The following is an 18918-nucleotide window of genomic DNA, read 5'->3' as shown; positions in this document are numbered from 1 at the left end:
ATAGCAATCATGCTGGCTTTGTTTTAAACTTGGAGAAAATATTATGTGTAAATACTTACTTCTGCCAATCGGAGGTAGGGTAGCTCTTGTTTACATTGCAAGTTATGCCAGACATAAGGACATGGTGACTTCTTGAAGATTGTGAATGGATCTTCATGAAGGCTTTGAAAATATAACTTGCAGTCACCCAACACAAACATTTAATTACATGAATGAGCCATAAAAAGCTAAGAAGATCAGAAAGTTGTAGCGACAGCAGGCAAAGACTTTGGAATATTATTTGCAATCGAGATAATCAAGAGGAGCAGATTTTTGAGGAAGAGCTTCCTTTTAGTAGGGTTGCTTTGGTATGGTGTTTTCCCCCTTGGATGAGAGGAAAGTGGACAGCTAAGGAAACTTGGAAGGTGAAAGTAAGGCTTTCATGGGCGTAGATAAGCTACAACAGAGGGAGGACACTATCCTAAATTGTAGAGGCAGAGGCAGGTTGCATATGGTGCCAGGTAGGAGAGTAGTAAGTTTATAGAAGTGTGTACTTAACAGTAGTTACTGATTCACAAATGGTAACTTCCTAATTGTGTGGATTGCAAACTGCCTTGGATTTTTTTTGGGGGGGGTGTGAAATGGAAAAAGAATAGAAAATGAATAAATTTGGTTACAGCAACTTTAAAGTCAAAAGAAAAAGCTAGGGTTCTCTTAAGATCCTTTCAGCTGCAAAGAAGTGTTTTTATAGAAGGGCTGCTCTGTACCTGTCTTGGCACATTCAGATAAATCTATTTCAGTGTGCTTTATAGGATAGCTTGACTATTTTCCCTTCCGTCTCAAGCAATCCTTGTTTGTAGGAACCTGTTTTTCAAGCTGTAGTAGGAAAAATTGTGCCCTCTAATGAGCACAGTGTGCATTTAAAATGGACCATCTCTTACAAGACGCCTTTTCTGCGCCCGCACTCCCCCTTCCACATTTAAAAGGACTTGTTGCTCCTTGTAAGCTGAGATCTGGCAGCTGTGTTTGGGTTTGCGGGCAATGCACGTGCTGCCTCTTTCCTTCTGCTCAGTCCGCTGTGCTCTTCTTGTGAGATGTGCAACAATTTTGTTTTCAAGAAACTCTGCATTCAACTTAGCCTTTCAGATATGGCACAAACCTTGCTGTTAGCAGAGGGAATCAAGTGTTGTTGTTTTTTAAAAATAGAGTAACAATTTTATGGTCTCCCTTTGAAAACATTTGCATTAAAGGCCTAGCTTAGTGGAGTAAATATTTAATCAGCTTAGCATGTACTGACAAGTGCAATGTTGTGTTTGTAGCAATGTATCATCTTGGCACACCTTTAATTCTTCTGTCATTTAAGAGCAAGAGTCTATACCTAATGTTTTTAACCCTTTTGTGTTTTAGTAATCTATTACTGTGGTCAAATATATTCCAATTTAACCATTGGCTTTTTGTCACATCTACTAGTGGGGAAGAAGGTGCAAGGATCCTCATGATCACATATCCCACCCCCAACTTCTCTTGTGTGGCTGGTAGAACTTCACCAATTCTTAGTTTCCCTTGCCCTGAATGTCTGATTGTCATGTTGTCCAGACCGGGGGTTGTGGTTTCAAAACAGGGTCAGTTTCAAAACGAGGCAACTTCTAACCATGGTTTCTGAAACTGGTTTGTTAAAAGCTAACCAGAGTTAGGGCAGAAACCTGTCATTCGTGGAAAGTGTAGTTCAATTTGAGCAAAGTCTTTTTCTTGACTGTGCAGGAAGGGAACTGAGTGCACAATTCTAGGGTTTCCAGCGACTCCCTCCTTGCACACCCATGGAATATGTCCTATGAGCTATATATCCAGTTACAAAATTTCACTCCCTTTTTTTGGCCTTGAATAAGAGTTAAATCCAGCCCTCAGTTTCCATTAGTGTAAAATGTTATGCAAGCACATGCCAGTATTAGGAAAACAGTGGTGCTTCAGTTAGTTATATGGGTGCCAATGCTGGTGCTGTCAATAAGGGAGAAATGTTGCCTAGAACGAAGAGAGGACGTTGCGAAGTACACAGTGCTTTTTGCCCATAGAAGGTTTGCTGGTTGCTTAATAGGATGCCAAGGCCTGTTAGAAAAGACAGAAAAGACTTGCAGAAAAGGGCCACTACCTATACTTTTTCTGCTAGCCTGATGTGAGATACAAGTCAGTGATTTGTATCTCCAATATTTAATGTAAAAAAGGTACTGAGAGCTATTGGTTGTACTGCAAGAGTGCACCTTACAGGGGTGGTATCTCAAGACTGTAGAAGTTCCCAATCTTAATTCCTAGTCTTCAAAGCCTCATTGTTAATTTGAGTTTTCTTTCATCTCAGAACATCCTTGAAGTGGTAGTGGGGGAGGGGGAGGACAGAACTGAATAGTTCAATTCTATTTTATCTTAGCTACTTAATGTTCATGCAGCAGTTGCCTGTGTTGTTTAAATTGGAGGTTTTGACCGTGTTGGGGTCATTTAATGGGCTGTGTATAGAGCTTTTCTTTTATTTACTTTCATTGGGGTCTACCTGTGTGGAGATTCTTTTTTTCTGTTTACTTTTGCCTTGATCACGCTTATAGTGAAACCCTCACAAATTGAAGTTGAAACAGCCCTTTACTGTAGGTGAATGAAATGTTATACATATTTAATACCATTTTGGGGGCCCAACTAAGTAGGAGAGTTAAACGAGTACAATTAGTTCTGTTAACAGACTTATAGTAGATAAGCCCTGTTGATTATAAAGTAGGTTTTTGTCATGAGGAGAAAAATGAAAGCTGGCTCCATTTAAATAAATAGCAAAAGATGTCTGCGAACTTTAGTAGAATTTTAAATCCCCACAATTAGTAACCAGTCATGTAGGGAAAATAGCTTTGAATGTCTGTCAGCATGGTTTCATCAGCCATTTGCAGATAATTGCTGACTTTTGCTTTATGCTAGACAGCCCTTACCTCAGCTGATTAGTATTCTGATGGCATTTGATGTGGGGACACAGCATTTTCTTGCAAAGGGTAGCAGCAACACATTACCTCGCTGCATGGCCAGGCTGGTTGTGCTACCCCTCACCCCACCCCAGTGACACTTGCTTTTTCTGCTGCTTATTCTTCCTCCTGCCAATAAAGTCTGGTAACAGAAGCGGCAAATGTAGTCCCTGTTTAGGGGAACATGAAGGGTAAAAAGCAAATACACGAGCAATGGGCTTGCAGTATGCATGCATGGACAATTCCTATCTACACAGAGTGAGAGCTTTAAGCCATAGGCCGAGTTGGTGTCTTTCTCCTCAGGGCCTCATGTCAGGGCTGAGAGGCGGGAGCTGCTACTATGATTCAGGGGCATCCATGACAACTGCAACTTCATTTCACTGACATGCTGTATCTGGGATTGCATAAAGCTCATTTGTAGGTACAGTGGTACCTCGGGTTAAGAACTTAATTCGTTCTGGAGGTCTGTTCTTAACCTGAAACTGTTCTTAACCTGAGGTACCACTTTAGCTAATGGGGCCTCCCGCTGCTGCCGCGCCACCAGAACCCAATTTCTGTTATCATCCTGAAGCAAAGTTCTTAACCCGAGGTACTATTTCTGGGTTAGCGGAGTCTGTAACCTGAAGCGTCTGTAACCCGAGGTACCACTGTACTTTGCTGCCTAGTCCCTCCCTGAGTGTCAGCCACCTTGCTGCCACCATTTGCATTGTTTATATCCCACTGCATGATTCTGCTCTAGATAATTAGTTCAGGATTGTTTTGCAGTGACCTAAGAGGGTGCGAGGAACTGATGTTGCTATTTGTCTTTCTATGTTTAGCTTCCCATCCAACCATCCTTGCCAACTGAAGTGTGGTTGGTGGGGGGCATTCAGTTGTCATGTTTATCTGGCCCCCTTTTTGCCTGATTTTAAACAGGACCTTGTGATTGTTTTATTTCTGCAGACTTTCCCCACCCCCCAAATAAGTCTCTGATAATGGTTTTTAGTTCCATATACTAAGTAATTTAAACTCTTGTTTTTTATCAGAAGGGTCATCTGTTTTTTCCGTCCTACTCTTTCTCTGCTGCAGTAAATGGAGCACTGTAGAAACCCACATACAACATGATCTTAAGCCTGTGACTGGGGCTCCCTCCCTAGGAAGTTGATTAGAATCATAGCCTGGTTTGTGATAGGAGCACAAATAATGAGAAACATTTACTACCACTTTTTTAAAAACAAAATTCTGTAAAACCTTCCCTAAAGGCTGGTAGTTTTTTGTTTTTCTTAAGGACTGTACTGTGTGCATACTATAGTTCCTTCCCATTTCTACTTTGTTTATACTTCTGTATAAATAGATTCCCCAACAGAGACAGCAATAAAGCTTTGAGGCAACATAACATTCTCTGTTATGTATAGCTTCAGTGCACAGGAGAAGCAATATTGAGGATTACTGAAGATAATGAGTTGAAGTCTCTTAATAATGCACTTTTTGCAAGCAGAGTACAGTAATTGCAGTTAGGAGTTGGTGTGAAAGCAGGACTCTAGTCCCACTACTGGGTCGAGGGAAGAATAGCAATTACCCAGCGAAAGTTAGTTTCAGAAATGGCACTGAAAATTACCAGTTTTACCGGGCTTTTCCTGGTGTTCAGTGGTAAAATGGAGGGGTGGTGGAGGATACTAACTTCTTGATTTGCTTGGGAAAGAGGTGCTTTTTAGCAGCGTATTGTTCTTGGGTGAAGTACAAATACTAGTAGCTCTTACATATATCATGAAAGACATGCAACCTACATCAAAATTCTTGTCTTTCTAAAACCAAGTGAGTGGAAAAGGCTTGGCCGACTGCTTGCATGTATTTTAAGTGGGAAAGTGTCCGTTTTAAAAAAATGTGCGTGTATATGCCTGTGTGCGTGCATATGCACTTCATGTCCTGGCCTACCAGGGGGTGAAGCAAGCTAGTCAGCAATACTAGGCAGGGGCTTCTCTGTTGTGGCACCATGCTGATATAATTCTCTCCCCCTGGAGGCGTGGATGGCAACCACACTTCTGGAATTCCATTAAAAGTTACGGTAACTTTCCAGGCCTTCAGAGGAAATTTAATGTGGTAGTTCAAGGTCTTAGGTTTTTAATCTGCACTTCTAATATTTTTACTGTTTGACAAAAAAAAAAAAGTTTTATTATCAACCATATTTTTAGATGGATGTTGGAAACCCTCCTGTGATTGCTATGTGTGATGAACGGCGGTCTAAACGTTTGGGAAATAAATGAATATTTGTCTATGTGTGTATGCATTTTGTACCTTGGTATCCGTTCTCAAGGACCAAGTGTGTGTAAGAAGTAACCCTCGGAGTCTTATATGGGAAAAGAAAAGTGTGTGGAAAGGCAGGCCACATGAGGAAAGATTTTGCAACCTGCCTCTGGCATAATCAAGAAAAACCACAGCCTCTCATCCCAATCCAGCTAAGTAGGTCTGATAGGATAAGCAGACTTGCATGCACATATCTCTTGCTGGGTTTTCTAAAAAAATAATAATAATTTCATTAGGTCAAAGTGTGGGTAGCGTCTATATATTAATTTGAATGGGATACATCTTCTGATGTACATTTCCCCATCCATGCTCTTGCATAACTAGTCATGCATTCATATCTTGCTTTGATGGGAGATGGATCAGGGCCCGTGATGACTTCTGCGGTAAATTAGCAAATCCACTTCCAAAGGACCTGGCACAAGCTCTGTTCCTGGGCTGCGGGTAATCTCCTTTCACATTGCTTCCCAGAGCACCTGTGGTAGTGTTAATATTTTGAACTGGGACCAATTTGTACGCCCGGAGTGGGGAAACCAGTTTTTACTGGGACATTCAAAGCCAGGGCTTAGATTCGGTGAGTGAGCCAGTGCATCTGCAAAGGTGGCAAGGGAAGGAGAGTTCTGATATTTGCTTATTCTTTCTTCCTGCTTCAGTTCCCCATTTGCCACATCTGTTGCTGTTCCAGGCAATCTTCTAACCCCCAGAAGCAGATTTCAAAAGGATAAGTGGGCTGCATTGGGAAGATACAGGCAGGAGGTCCACTAAGGAAAGTGCAGCTCCAGGCCCTAGTTTTTATCCTGGTATAGACTATCCCAACCCTGCTTGGGCATGTTACTTTCTCAGTTTTGTTTTCCAATAGGTGAACAGTTCTTCATGAGTATCTCACTTATTACAGTAGTTCTAAATGAATTTGCCTTTTGCCTTTATTACAGTCTGAAATCGGATTTGGGAAAATGGAAACTTACATAAAATTGGAAAAGCTTGGTGAGGTATGTATCCTATTCCACCCTATAACCCCCCAAGAGATGTGGGTCTTGTTATCAATAAATTAATATTTACATCAACGTTTTTTCAATGTGTAAGGTGTTTTATAATCTTGTTTTTTCTCTCACAAGAGTGACAGTGATAGATAGTGACTTGCTGAAACCATCAGAGTCTGTGCAGGTCTACAACCAACATTATATCCACTGCATTTCATTTATGTTTTAAAATCCTTGACTGTTCAGGATAAGCAATAGGGCAGGCTGGAAAACTAGTAACTGTGCCTTGTTTGTTAAAGGCATGATGGTTTTCCTTTGTAATAACTATGCCTAACAGCTGTCATGTTCAGCAGTGGTTATATAGAGATGACTACTTGACAACACATGAAAGCTTGAGACAGACATGACAGTTTCAATTGAGTCATCTGATTTGTGAGGGCATCTTCAGCATATAGAGATGTTATGTGGTCTGATTTCGCCTGGTTATACATCGCATGAGTTGCCCTAGGAACATTATATTACAAAATATATACTTCTTACACTAATGATATTTGCACTCTTGTATTTGCACCATTACACCTTAACACTGTTATTTTAGGCCCTAGTGATTCATAGATGAGGACTATTTGATTTTGTCATCCTTTGCATTTTTTTCAAGAATTAGTTTAAACATAATTTTTGGGTTATATCAAAGTACGGTAATTTCTTCTCAGAGTAAGCTCATTGAAATTAATGTGCCAGTTACTCGTGTCCATTAATTTTAGTCAGTCTACTCTTGAGTTGCACTAGCATTAGCTACAACCCTATGTGTTCAATCCCCCCCCCCCCCAAAAAAAAAGAAATGAAAAATAAGCATGTAAAGGAGATCTGGTACACTTGTTGCACTCACAGTTGCTTGACCATGGTTAAACAATCCCATGGTTAGCCCTTGATTGGCTCTTTTCCACCTCTGTTATTCAGAGTGAAAACTATCTCTACTTGCCCTAACCATGCTTAAGTGCTTGTTTGGCACAGATGTTGACCACAGTGCCAACTTAACCCCTTTTGAAACTGCATAAGGAGCTTACAGATGAGCTGAGATATAAGAAGGGAATGTATAATAAAGGGAAGAAAGGCGAAATCATGAAGGAACAGTATACACGAGTAGTCAAATGTTGCAGAGACAAGGTCAGGTGGGCCAAAGCTCAGAATGAACTCAAGCTTGCAAGGGAGGTTAAAAATGATTTCTAAAAGGTTTCTTTGACTATCTTCAAAGCAAGAGGAGGAACAAGCAAGTGTTAGGTCTTCTGCATGGACAAGATGGAGAAATGTCCAGTTCTGGGCACCACAATGTAAGAAGGATATTTACAAGCTGGAATGTGTGCAGAGGAGAGGAATCAAGATATGATCAAGGGTCTGGAGGCCAAGCCTTATGAGGAATGGTTGAGGGAGTCGGGTATGTTTAGCTTGATAAAGAGGAGACTGAGAATATATGATAGCCATCTTCAAATATCTAAAGGGCTATCACATGGAGGATAGTGCAAGCTTGTTTTCTCCTGCTCCAAAGCCTGGGACCCAAGCCAGTAGCTTTAAGTTAACAAGAAAGGTGACTAAACATCAGGAAGGCCTTTCTGACAGGAAGAGCCGTTCAACAGTGGAACAGACTTCCACAAGAGATGGTGGACTCTCTTTCCTTGGAGGTTTTTAAGCAGAATGGCTGTCTGTCATTTATGATTTAGTTGAGATTCCTGCATTGCAGAGGGTTGGACTAGATGGTCCCCCATGGTCCCTTCCAGCTCTACAAGTCTAAGATTCTATGATTTTTAAAGTAAAAAAATCAAAGTTTGACTTGCTTTTTTTCTATAGCTGGAGAAGAACTCTAAAACAGTTTTTGTGAGTGTATATATTTTGTCCTTTTCCTCGCTATACAGGGCACCTATGCAACTGTATATAAGGGAAGAAGTAAGCTGACAGAAAACTTGGTAGCTTTGAAAGAAATCAGATTAGAACACGAAGAGGGGGCACCATGCACAGCCATTAGAGAAGGTAAGCTGATTTTCTTTTCTTTAATTGCATTTTATATGGTTCCACCAACTGGAACTCCAGTAGTATGACTTGTGTGTTGTGAAGAAATGCATCAAATCCTGAAGCCGAGGGGAAAGGCCGTAGCGGAATGGCAGAACACTGTCCTTGCGTGCAGAAGATCCCAGGTTCGAAACCTGCCATCCCCAGGCAGGGCTGGGAAAGAACCTTGCCCGAAACCCTGGAGACTTACCTCAAGCCCGTAGATCAACTTGAATTCATGTGACAGAGAATTCTGCGCCCTGCCCGTATATTTCTTTGCCAGAAATGCATCTTGTGACATTCCCAGCAGTTATAAATGATGAAGCATCCTGTCTTTTTGCTTGCTTGCCCAAGTGTCAGACATGAGAAACAACTCCTCTTGAGCATAACCCTGTCATAGTAAAACAGTCTGTTATCTTGGTGTGACAGCAAATCTAAACCATGTCCCGCCCCCACTTGAAATATATGGCATTTTTCATCCTATATTTTTTCTCTCCTCTCCCTCACGACTTCCATATGCCTCCTTTTGATCATCACCAAGGTAGTTCCCTGGGGCTAAGCCTCCGCTTTTCAAGCCCCTACAGAAAAAAGTGTGCCTAACCCACTCACTCAGAGAAAACTCTGGGCCTTTGGATCCTTTGATTTCACCTGCAGAACATAATTGTATTTCTGCCTGGATCTGTAGCACATGAACTAAAATAATGGTGTGTAAAAAAATTATATATTTCCAGACAGAGCTGTTTTTAGTCCACTATCCATTTGACACGCTAATATCTGTACACTTCAATTTTTCCATTTATTTACCAGTCCTGGCTATTAATTCTGTTCTCCTTTTGCAGTGTCATTGTTAAAAGATCTAAAACATGCAAATATCGTTACGCTACATGATATTGTTCATACAGACAAATCATTAACTCTGGTCTTTGAGTACCTGGTAAGTTGTTTTCTTTCCCACTCAAATTTCTTGTTTGAATTTGTTTAACCCTAGAGAAATATAATGATACTGTTTCAGTATATGTGAATTGTGGGAGGCAGCGGCGTTAATTAATTCATTCCGTTACCACAATTTCTTGTATGAATTGTAGTAAGGTTGCTTTTTTTTTTTTTTTTGCTACAAAACTCTTTAATTTGAGTGTAGATTCAGGTAGGTGGACGTGTTGGTCTGATGCAGTCGAAATATATATATAAATAAAAAAATTGTCCAGTAGCACCTTAGAGACCAACTATGTTTATACTTGGTATAAGCTTTTGTGTGCATGCACACTTCTTCAGATACTTAGTTGGTCTCTAAGGTGCTGCTGAACAATTTATTTTTTATATATATAATTTGAGTGTGTTATACTTAATGCATTTGTCTTCTACTAAAGTTTTGTATGTACAGCAGATGTACATCTTCCCAATATTCTGTTACAGAAACAGGGAGATCTATTTTACATCTTAAAATAGCCCAAATGTTTTCTTTTTGAAAGCCAGTTGTTTTGTGCTCTTTGTTTTCAGGATTCCAGCTGTTGTGTCAACTACTTTCCCCCCACCACCACCATGGGGGGGGGGGCAAGGAACAATGCTGTTTCAGCACTACCTTAAGCTATTTATAGTATGACTTACCTTATTACATTGTGCTGGCACTGTTAAAAAAGAATATACAGCCAATCCACTCTCATGTTTGGGTGCCTAATTGGCATGCTAGAAAATGCAGTTGTTCTATATTAGAGAAGTTGGGCAATTAATCATATATTTGCTATGAGGACAAGGTGGAGACCTTCTAAAACTCTGTGCTGCTTCAGTCTCTGTGCTGCTTCAGTGTCTGTGGTTACAACAAAAGATAAGCCTGACGAGACAGGGTGATTCATAGGGTCTGCAACCTGGGGCAGAAAAGTATTGAAAAGGGACTATCATTAATAGGATTCGGTGATACAGCTTTGAGATTGTTTCAGGATCCATTTTTGTGCTTAAATTGTTCATATTTCAGTAGCAAGCAACCAGGAGTACTTCCCGCCCCCCCAGCTTTTTCTGAGTTTGACCTAATGACTTTCATCCATAGTTTTATGCAGTTATCAGTCCTGCAAAGTATTGTTTTGTGCTAGCTCATCAGTGTCTTTCTGGAGCAACTCAGTTTTGGTTTCAACTAGTTTTGGGTATACATACTTTATTCTACCCCTTCCCCTATGCTCCATCTTGAACTTTTTGTGTCTGCTGCAAACACACACAATTATTTAATTTGTTCATACAGTTCAGATCAGGCATAGGCAAACTTGGCCCTCCAGATGTTTTGGGACTACAACTCCCATCATCCCTAGCTAACAGGACCAGTGGTCAGGGATGATGGGAGTTGTAGTTCCAAAACACCTGGAGGGCCGAGTTTGCCTATGCCTAGTTCAGATTATAAGGATGCACAGAGAGGTATTTTAGCTACTTCCCTCAAAAGTTTTACCTTCAAAGGTTCACCAAAGTCTGAACATAAGCATTTCCTAGGAGTAGTTTTAAAGCTGAACTGCCAAATGATAAAAAAGAGTTGATTAATCATCTGCCTCTTTACTGATGCAGTATATAATCTTGTGTTTGTGTGTGTGTGTGTGTGTGTGTGTCCCAAATCCTTTTTGAATATTGAAATGCTGAAAATGCTAAATGAATTTTGTAATAAATAGAAGGCAGTATTGTGAGAGGTGAAAGCTTTCGTCAATATTTCCCTTCTTTTCTTGCTTTAGGGGAGACCAAAATTCCTCAAAAGTTTGTCTGTTCACTGTCTATAATTTACCCTCTCATTCAAAACTGGTCCTACTAAGCTTCAGTTGAGTAATCTACCAATTAATGGTTCCAGTTTTAATCTGACAATATTCCTGATATAGATTGGCAGGCTATCTTCCCTGAGCCTTTTAGATTGTGTGGCTTCGATTCTAAACTCTGAAAACCAAAAAGGCCTTTTCCAAAGAGCATCACACTTTCAGGCAATGTGCAACGACAGTCAGAGCTTTGAGGCACAGCATCACCCGAGGTCATAGTGATGGATGAAGCTGCCCACCTGTCAGATTTGGCCCACCAGGAGCAGGGAAATAAACACCTGGTCCATCAGCCAGAATAGGCACCTCTCTCTTCTCTAAAGAAATAAAGAAATAAACACTTTAAGGAGTAACAATAAATAAACATAACTTTGTATCCCTATTGTAGATAACTTAACCTTATTTTTGTTTTCACAGGACAAAGATTTAAAGCAGTATATGGATGATTGTGGTAACATTATGAGTATGCACAATGTAAAGGTAAGTCATAGTCACTATATTCCAACCATTTTGCTCTTTTTCATAATTGGTGCTCCTTAATATTTATATATTTTTCAGTGTATGTGAGAGGGGGCGTTCCTATTTGAGTAATTTCCCCTTCAGAAAGCAGGTTTAATTAGTAAACCACTGTGAAATTTGCATAGAAGCACTTTGCTTTATTGAAGAGAAGCTCTTAACTGGCAAGTATTCAAGTTACATAGTTTTGCATGTAATTGCTTGCCTTTCAGTGGACCAAACATTTCGTGTTTCTCAAGCAGGAGCTTGTTTACTTGATGACTGATGGAGTAAATGTGGATGACCCTATAGCGTGCCAGAATGACATGAAATTTGGCTATTTTAAGTGTTCCAGTTGATTTTATGCCCAAATTATTATAACATTGCTAGACCCTTCCTTTCATAGATCCTTTTATTTTATTCGGTGTAGCAATCCTCCCATATTTGTTTAACCCATCTGATTTAGATCTCAAAATAATTTCCATTGGGAGGAAAAAACTGGACCTTTTAACCTTGGGGTGCGGACTGGTTTATCCAAGGGTTGAATGAGCAGCAAATAACTTTTAAAAACCGAGGCTGCTGCTAATATTTTGTAAGGGGCTTGGATTGATAACCTAAAGCATTGCATATGCAGTCATACCTTGGATCTCGAATGCCTTAGCTCCCAAACAAATCCGCTCCCAAACAATGGAAACCCGGAAGTGAGTGTTCCAGTTTTCGAACGATTTTCAGAAGCCAAACATCCAGCGCGGCTTCCTTGGCTTCTGATTGGCTGCAGGAGCTTCCTGCAGCCAATCAGAAGCTGCGTTTTAGTTTCCGAACATTTTGGGAGTTGAACGCACTTCCGGAATGAATTCCATTCAACTTCCAAGGTACGACTGTATAGGAGCATTTGAAAGAGGCAATCTACCCATCCAACACTCATGACTGTACGTCAGATGAAATAAAATCATTGTTTTTTAACACATGCAGGTTAACAATGAGCTGAAATAGTCTACAGGCCATATATTTGGCCCTTGCAGCTTATTCAGGACTTTTAAAAAATCTGAATCCATTATTATTATTATTATTATTATTATTATTATTATTATGCCACTCTATACCTGCAGGTCTCAGGGTGGCTCACGTGATATAATCACAATATTAAAACACAAAATGCATAATCAAAATAAAAACAACAACCCAATTTAAAAGGGCATTGTCAGTCAACCAAAGACCTGGCTAAAGAGGAATGTTTTTGCCTGGTGCCTAAAGGCGTATATCTTTATAATCTTTGTCTGCTAAAGAGCTACTGTGTCCACCTGCTTGCATCCTTCCCTATCTCTTCAGTTTGGGCCAGGACTGTAGCATAGTGGTGGGGCATCTACTCAGTCTGCAGAAGGTCCCAGATTCAATCTTTGACATCTCCAGGTATTGTTAAGGGCCCACTGATGACCCCACAAGGCTATTACAAAGGTGGTGCTGTGACTAAAACATGGAGTTGATATGTAGGAAAGCCAGGTTCAAGGCCCTGCTCAGACCTGCAGTTCCCTCTGCCTAATCTACCTTTTTCATAGGGGAGGAATGGGAGGATAAAATAAAAATAAAAATCCATGTATGCTGCCCTGAGCTCCTGGGAACAAGGGCAAGATTCAGTGACAGAGAGTGCTCTGCAAATGATTAATAGCTGCTGTTCTACAGCAGTCATCTTCTCAGAGCGGGATTTTTACCTTCGTCTCTTGATGCAAAAAATACCCACAGTGTGGGTGTAGATTGGGGACACGAAAACACTGATACTGAATATTCATGGAGGCAAGCAAATGTAGGCTTCCGATTGGACATCTTGCTCTCCTCATCCCCGGCATTGAGGAATTAATGCGAAGAAGGGTAGCCCAATGTGGTTTGGTAATGAAATCCTTAAAAGAGAGCCAAAGAGAATAACAGTTGTCCAAACGTTTTTTGAGGAAAAAACGGTTTGCAAAGCCACGAAAAAAGCACCACAACCTTTTTTTGGTTTGCTGTTGTTCAAAAACCATTTCCCAAACTGTTCCGCGGCAGAATTCAGCAGTGAAATGTGTGGCAATGTGCCAAGGCATTGTGTGCGCATTTCTCAGTCAGCTGATGAATAATAATAAGCTGGAGTGTGCTTGTTTCTTGTATGAAGAAATAGCTCTATGAGGACACTTTTGTCTTTAGCCAAGAACCTGCAGCAGCAGCAGCAGCAGCAGCAGACACCTGCTCAGGCATAGAAACACACACAGAAAAAGAAAATATGGAGGATATCAAAGGGTTGATTCAAGAGGCAAATTTAGGCAACAGGGGAAGGAACATAAGGAAACAGGCATGGGGCTGTTGTGGTATCTAAATCGAAGTTCTCATGATAGGGAAAGTATGACAAATGTGATTAAAGATACATTGATATGCAGAGCTGCCTTTCATTTGCTTTAGCATGTCGCTGGGTTAACCTGCAATCTCCTTTTCACTGCATTTGAAATAGAAGACTGCAGTGTAAGGGAAGGTAATTGGAGGCAGCAATGAGAGAGGGGTATTTTAAAAGAATTCACTTGAGTGATAAGGATAAGCTTGCTAATAACAATTAAGGTAGCTGGTACCTGAAAACAGCTTGCCGTTATAGAAGAATTTCTCTTTGTTTTCAGTGTACATGTTGCTTTTGGAGACTGGCAGTTACGATCAGATAATCAACCATGCAGTGGTTCCTTATCAGTTCTGAAAGTTTAATTTTGAATTAACCTTTCTCTCTCTCTCCTCTTTCCTTTTATAGTTATTTTTATACCAGATTCTACGTGGTTTGGCATACTGTCACAGGAGAAAAGTGCTACATCGAGATCTGAAACCACAAAATCTACTAATTAATGAAAGAGGAGAATTAAAACTAGCAGACTTTGGTATGGAGTGAATGGTTTGCTTCATTGAGGGTGGTGGTGGGGGGAAATGTGCACTCTTTAGAATACCTCTCATATAATCACATGCAATTAATTGTGAATATATGCTCGAATGTCCACAGTGCACAGACTCTAAGAACATAAGAAGAACTTGCTGGGTCAGGCTGTTGGCCCATCTAGTCCAGCATCCTGTTGGCCAACCAGATGCCAATGGGAAACCTCCAAGCACCCCCTAAGCTTTAGTTCAGTTGGGTTAAGCAGCTCTTCCTGCTTTGTCAGAGAAACTTGGGGGCTACATAGCTCCTATGGTTTTGAAGTTTGCCAAAGCTCTGTCCTGTTGTTCAGTAGTACAGGGGCTGTACAGTTATTGGGAGCCTCAAAAACCACCCTTTGGAAGCATAATAATAATAATAATAATAATAATAATAATAATTATTATTTATTTATTTATTTATTTATTTATTTATTTATTTATTTATTTATTTATTTATTTATTTATTTATTTATACATACTCCGCCCATCTGGCTGGGTCACCCCAGCCACTCTGGGCGGCTTCCAACAAAACACTAGAATACAATAGCCTATTAAACATTAAAAGCTTCCCTAAACATTAAGGGAATTAAGCATTAAGCCACTCCTCAGAGCTATGATTATTTCCCTGTCCTTGGGTACAGAGCAGAAAAGCACTTACAAGCATGCGTATTTCAGCAAGTCGTATAAATTTGGCTAACCTCCCATTCAGATGCTGCTGACCTACAAACTCCATCCTCTCTGGCCGTTGGCCATGCTGGCTGGGGCTGATGGATGTTTGGACTTTAATAGCCCCTGAAGGGCCACATGTCCCCCCCCCCCCCACCCTTGCTCTGATTCTTCTACTTAGTGTGTTCAGCAGTATCTTCTGAACCACACAGAATGTCTGTAGAAGCACAGATGAAAGCACAGATGATATCTATACAGTGCAATGTAATATGAAATGCCAGGAGGCTTCAGAAGAGCTACAGGAAACTAATGTGACACTTTCTCATTGAAGGTTTGGCTAGAGCAAAATCTGTCCCTACGAAGACCTATTCCAATGAGGTTGTCACATTATGGTATAGGCCGCCTGATGTTCTCCTTGGATCTTCCGAATATTCAACGCAAATTGACATGTGGTATGTCTTTCTCAGTTACTAACCCATGTTTGCTTTCAGTGAAATTATGTCTCCTACATGTGAATACGAAACTCAGTAATATTGCAGAGTGTTCTTAAACATTTCAAAGCACTTCTTTAGTTTACAGCAGCGGTGGAGGGAGGCAGGCAAAGAATAGAAAAAATATATTTTAACCTGGGTTTAGTTGTAGCAAATTACTTAAGAAATCAACTCTGCAAAGGTTTCCCTACTTAGGAACTCTAAATGTCAGTAGTGAGACTGATTGAGATCCATCAGGTGGAGAAAACTCCATGCATGCAATTTTTGCCAATTAGAAAGAGAATGCAGTACCTTATTTTATATTATTGTTGTTTTGCTCTTACTGGCATGACTAGCACTATAGGGGTAGGTCAAGAAAGCCAAGTTGCATTTAAGTACAACTAGACTGGAAACCAGAATGGGAACATCTGTATTTTTGAACTGTCATTTAATTTTTTTTCTGCCTGTAGGGGAGTTGGATGCATATTTTTTGAAATGGCATCTGGAAGACCTCTATTTCCCGGGTCAACGGTTGAAGACGAATTGCACTTAATTTTCAGACTTCTAGGTAAATAGATTTCGCTTAGCTTACAGTTATGGGGTTATCATGCTTTTTAAGAGGATTTCTGAAAGTGTTCCATAAAGAGAGGTACTTTAAATTTTTGCAAATTAATCTACAATTTTATTGAATTTAACCAAAATTTAGTTGCTTGCTTACCATCTCTTCTTTGTTGCAGGGTGGGGGAACTTTGGGTTCAGATGCTATATTTAATTGCTTGCATTTTGTTAGTCCATGTATGGGTGTGATTTGTTTTTCTTTCAACTTAGGAACTCCATCACAAGAAACGTGGCCAGGCATTACTTCCAGTGATGAATTTAGGAACTACAACTTTCCCAAATATAAGCCACAGCCTTTAATCAACCATGCTCCAAGGTACTTCAGTTATTTTATGTTGTGTTTGGAGACACTGGAACATGTTCACAATTCTGTCTGAGTACATAGCATGAAAATATCAATTTAGAATCTAAAGCTAATTCTTCCCCAATGGACTAGAGTACTTGATTCTACTTGAAGCAGTGTTTTAGGAATGCATAACTATTACATGCTTAAACTTTGTTTTGTTTGTTTCCAGGCTTGACTCGGAAGGAATTGAACTGATAGTAAGATTTCTTCAGGTAAGCTGCTTTTCTTTTTTCTTTTTTCTTTTTTTTTACTCTTTAGACATCTGTACTGAGCTTTTCAGATGAACACTGAAAATTGAGTTCCGTGGGTTACTTGGTGGGTGATAAGAGTACAAAATTGTATGTGTGATCAGTTCAAACATGGGCAAGAACACTGGCCAATCAAATAAAAAAAAATTAAAAATTGGTTTAATTGACAAGGGTTCTTTGCCCCTTGTTGGAAACACTTTTGTGCAGTGGTGGTGGCCTCCCTTCAAATTTTAGCTGCTCAGTGTTGAGATGATGTGTGGAGTCAGTAATAGGCTGGAAAAGAACCAATGAACATGATGGAAGTACTGTGTGTAGGTGTTTCATCTGACTTGGGAGTCGTACATGACAGTTTGTTTGTTTGTTTGTTTAGCTTTGGGTACATTCAAATAAGGGACGCGGGTGGCGCTGTGGGTAAATCCTCAGCGCCTAGGGCTTGCCGATCGCATGGTCGGCGGTTCGAATCCCCGCGGCGGGATGAGCTCCCGTCTACAGTCCCAGCTCCTGCCCACCTAGCAGTTCAAAAGCACCCTTAAAGTGCAAGTAGATAAATAGGTACCGCTTTATAGCGGGAAGGTAAACGGCGTTTCCGTGTGCTCCTCTGGTGCTGGCTTGCCAGAGCAGCTTCGTCACGCTGGCCACATGACTCGGAAGTGTCTCCGGACAGCGCTGGCCCCCGGCCTCTTAAGTGAGATGGGCGCACAACCCTAGAGTCGGACACGACTGGCCCGTATGGGCAGGGGTACCTTTACCCTTTACCTTTACATTCAAATTTGGCTTTCTCTTTGAAAGCTTCGGTGGCTTCTCTGATGTGAAGCATCTTTGACTTGCTACTGGTGTACCAGCCGAAGCCCTTACTAGACATGTTACAGAGGTAGTGTAGCTGTGCAGTATCTCATTTATGTTGTGGTCTTATAACCTGGGAGAAAAGCACATTGAACTTCTTTGGACTTGCTTCTGCAGAAACATGTTTAGGATTGTAGTATTAGAGCTGCATTGGCCCTAAGCTTGAAGATTGCTTCATTTGGTAAAAGAAATACTGCAGAAATACTGAATGGACTAAAGAGGACACAGCTTACCTACCACACTTGGAAGAACTGCACTAGCTATTAGTCTGTTTTTGAGTACCACTCAAAGAGTTTGCATTTAAATCCCTACTCAAAGCATGTGTGCAAAAAAAAAAAATCTGTTTGCTTTAACAGTATGAATCAAAGAAAAGGATTTCAGCAGAAGAAGCTATGAAGCATGCGTATTTTAGAAGTCTTGGAACGAGGATACATGCCCTGCCAGAAAGTAAGCAGACCATTCTTGTCATTGATGTTAGTTGGCCATTTGTTTGAGTGAGGTGACAGCTTACTTCCCTTGTTTCTGAATGTTCCTTGGATGATTGTTCCTTAAACCACTAACATCTCTTAAGGCAGCACTGAGTCAAAATGTTGTGTCTACTAGAGTCTGGTAGAGTAGGACTTCACAGTTGTTGACACCTCACCCAAACTTTAGACAGAACTTTCTCTCACATGTGCGATCCTTGCATCTATCAGGGTCAATAAAGCTTAGGCTCTTAGGTCTCCCTGCTCTTGTCCGGCTGCATTTGAAGGCAGCAATGGGGAAAATATCTATTATTCCTTTCTCCCTATCATTTTTTGATTCCCTTTCATAATCTCTTCAGTGTTAGGAGCACCATTAGTAGTTCTAGAGCTCCCCTAAAATTCCTTCATTCCCCCCCAGTATTTGCTTCTTTCTAACTCCATGTGGCAGTCATTGTGGTTTCTTGCTACTTCTGAGCACAGTGTATGTTTCTAGAAAAGAGGCTCTTAAGTGGGGAAAAAGACACTTCTTTATATTGTTTCAGGTGTGTCAATATTCAGTCTGAAAGAGATTCAGCTTCAGAAAGATCCTGGCTTTCGAAACTCCACTTATCCAGAGACGGGTACGTAAGCGTCAAAGAATTTTTGTTGTTGTTTTTCAGGTCTGCAGTAGCCGGAGGGCTAGGAAACGGTAAAATCGACACCTTGTAAACGAATACTTGGAATTACTTGGATTCCTCAATCGCATGGTGTGTTTTTTAGCGTTGTGAAAGTACAGAGTTTTTGCTTACGAATTAAGCTTGGAG

The 18918-nt window shown here is 40.5% G+C and overlaps 1 protein-coding gene across 1 annotated transcript in view; it reads left to right on the top strand.

The window, feature by feature from the left end:
* The window catches only part of CDK17 (cyclin dependent kinase 17), a 70119-nt gene that overhangs the window by 49399 nt on the left and 1802 nt on the right, over window positions 1-18918 (top strand). The window contains exons 6-16 of the mRNA XM_028745880.2: window positions 6182-6238; window positions 8140-8254; window positions 9112-9206; window positions 11467-11529; window positions 14306-14429; window positions 15458-15578; window positions 16067-16164; window positions 16425-16530; window positions 16730-16772; window positions 18008-18098; window positions 18658-18735. Coding sequence (XP_028601713.1) covers window positions 6182-6238; window positions 8140-8254; window positions 9112-9206; window positions 11467-11529; window positions 14306-14429; window positions 15458-15578; window positions 16067-16164; window positions 16425-16530; window positions 16730-16772; window positions 18008-18098; window positions 18658-18735 — 991 coding nt within the window. The remainder of the gene's footprint in view (window positions 1-6181; window positions 6239-8139; window positions 8255-9111; window positions 9207-11466; window positions 11530-14305; window positions 14430-15457; window positions 15579-16066; window positions 16165-16424; window positions 16531-16729; window positions 16773-18007; window positions 18099-18657; window positions 18736-18918) is intronic.

This window comes from Podarcis muralis, chromosome 10 (genome assembly GCF_964188315.1).
Source record: "Podarcis muralis chromosome 10, rPodMur119.hap1.1, whole genome shotgun sequence".
Taxonomy (NCBI): domain Eukaryota; kingdom Metazoa; phylum Chordata; class Lepidosauria; order Squamata; family Lacertidae; genus Podarcis; species Podarcis muralis.
The sequence above is the reverse complement of the archived record's forward strand: the minus strand, read 5'-3'. Positions and strand labels throughout refer to the sequence as shown.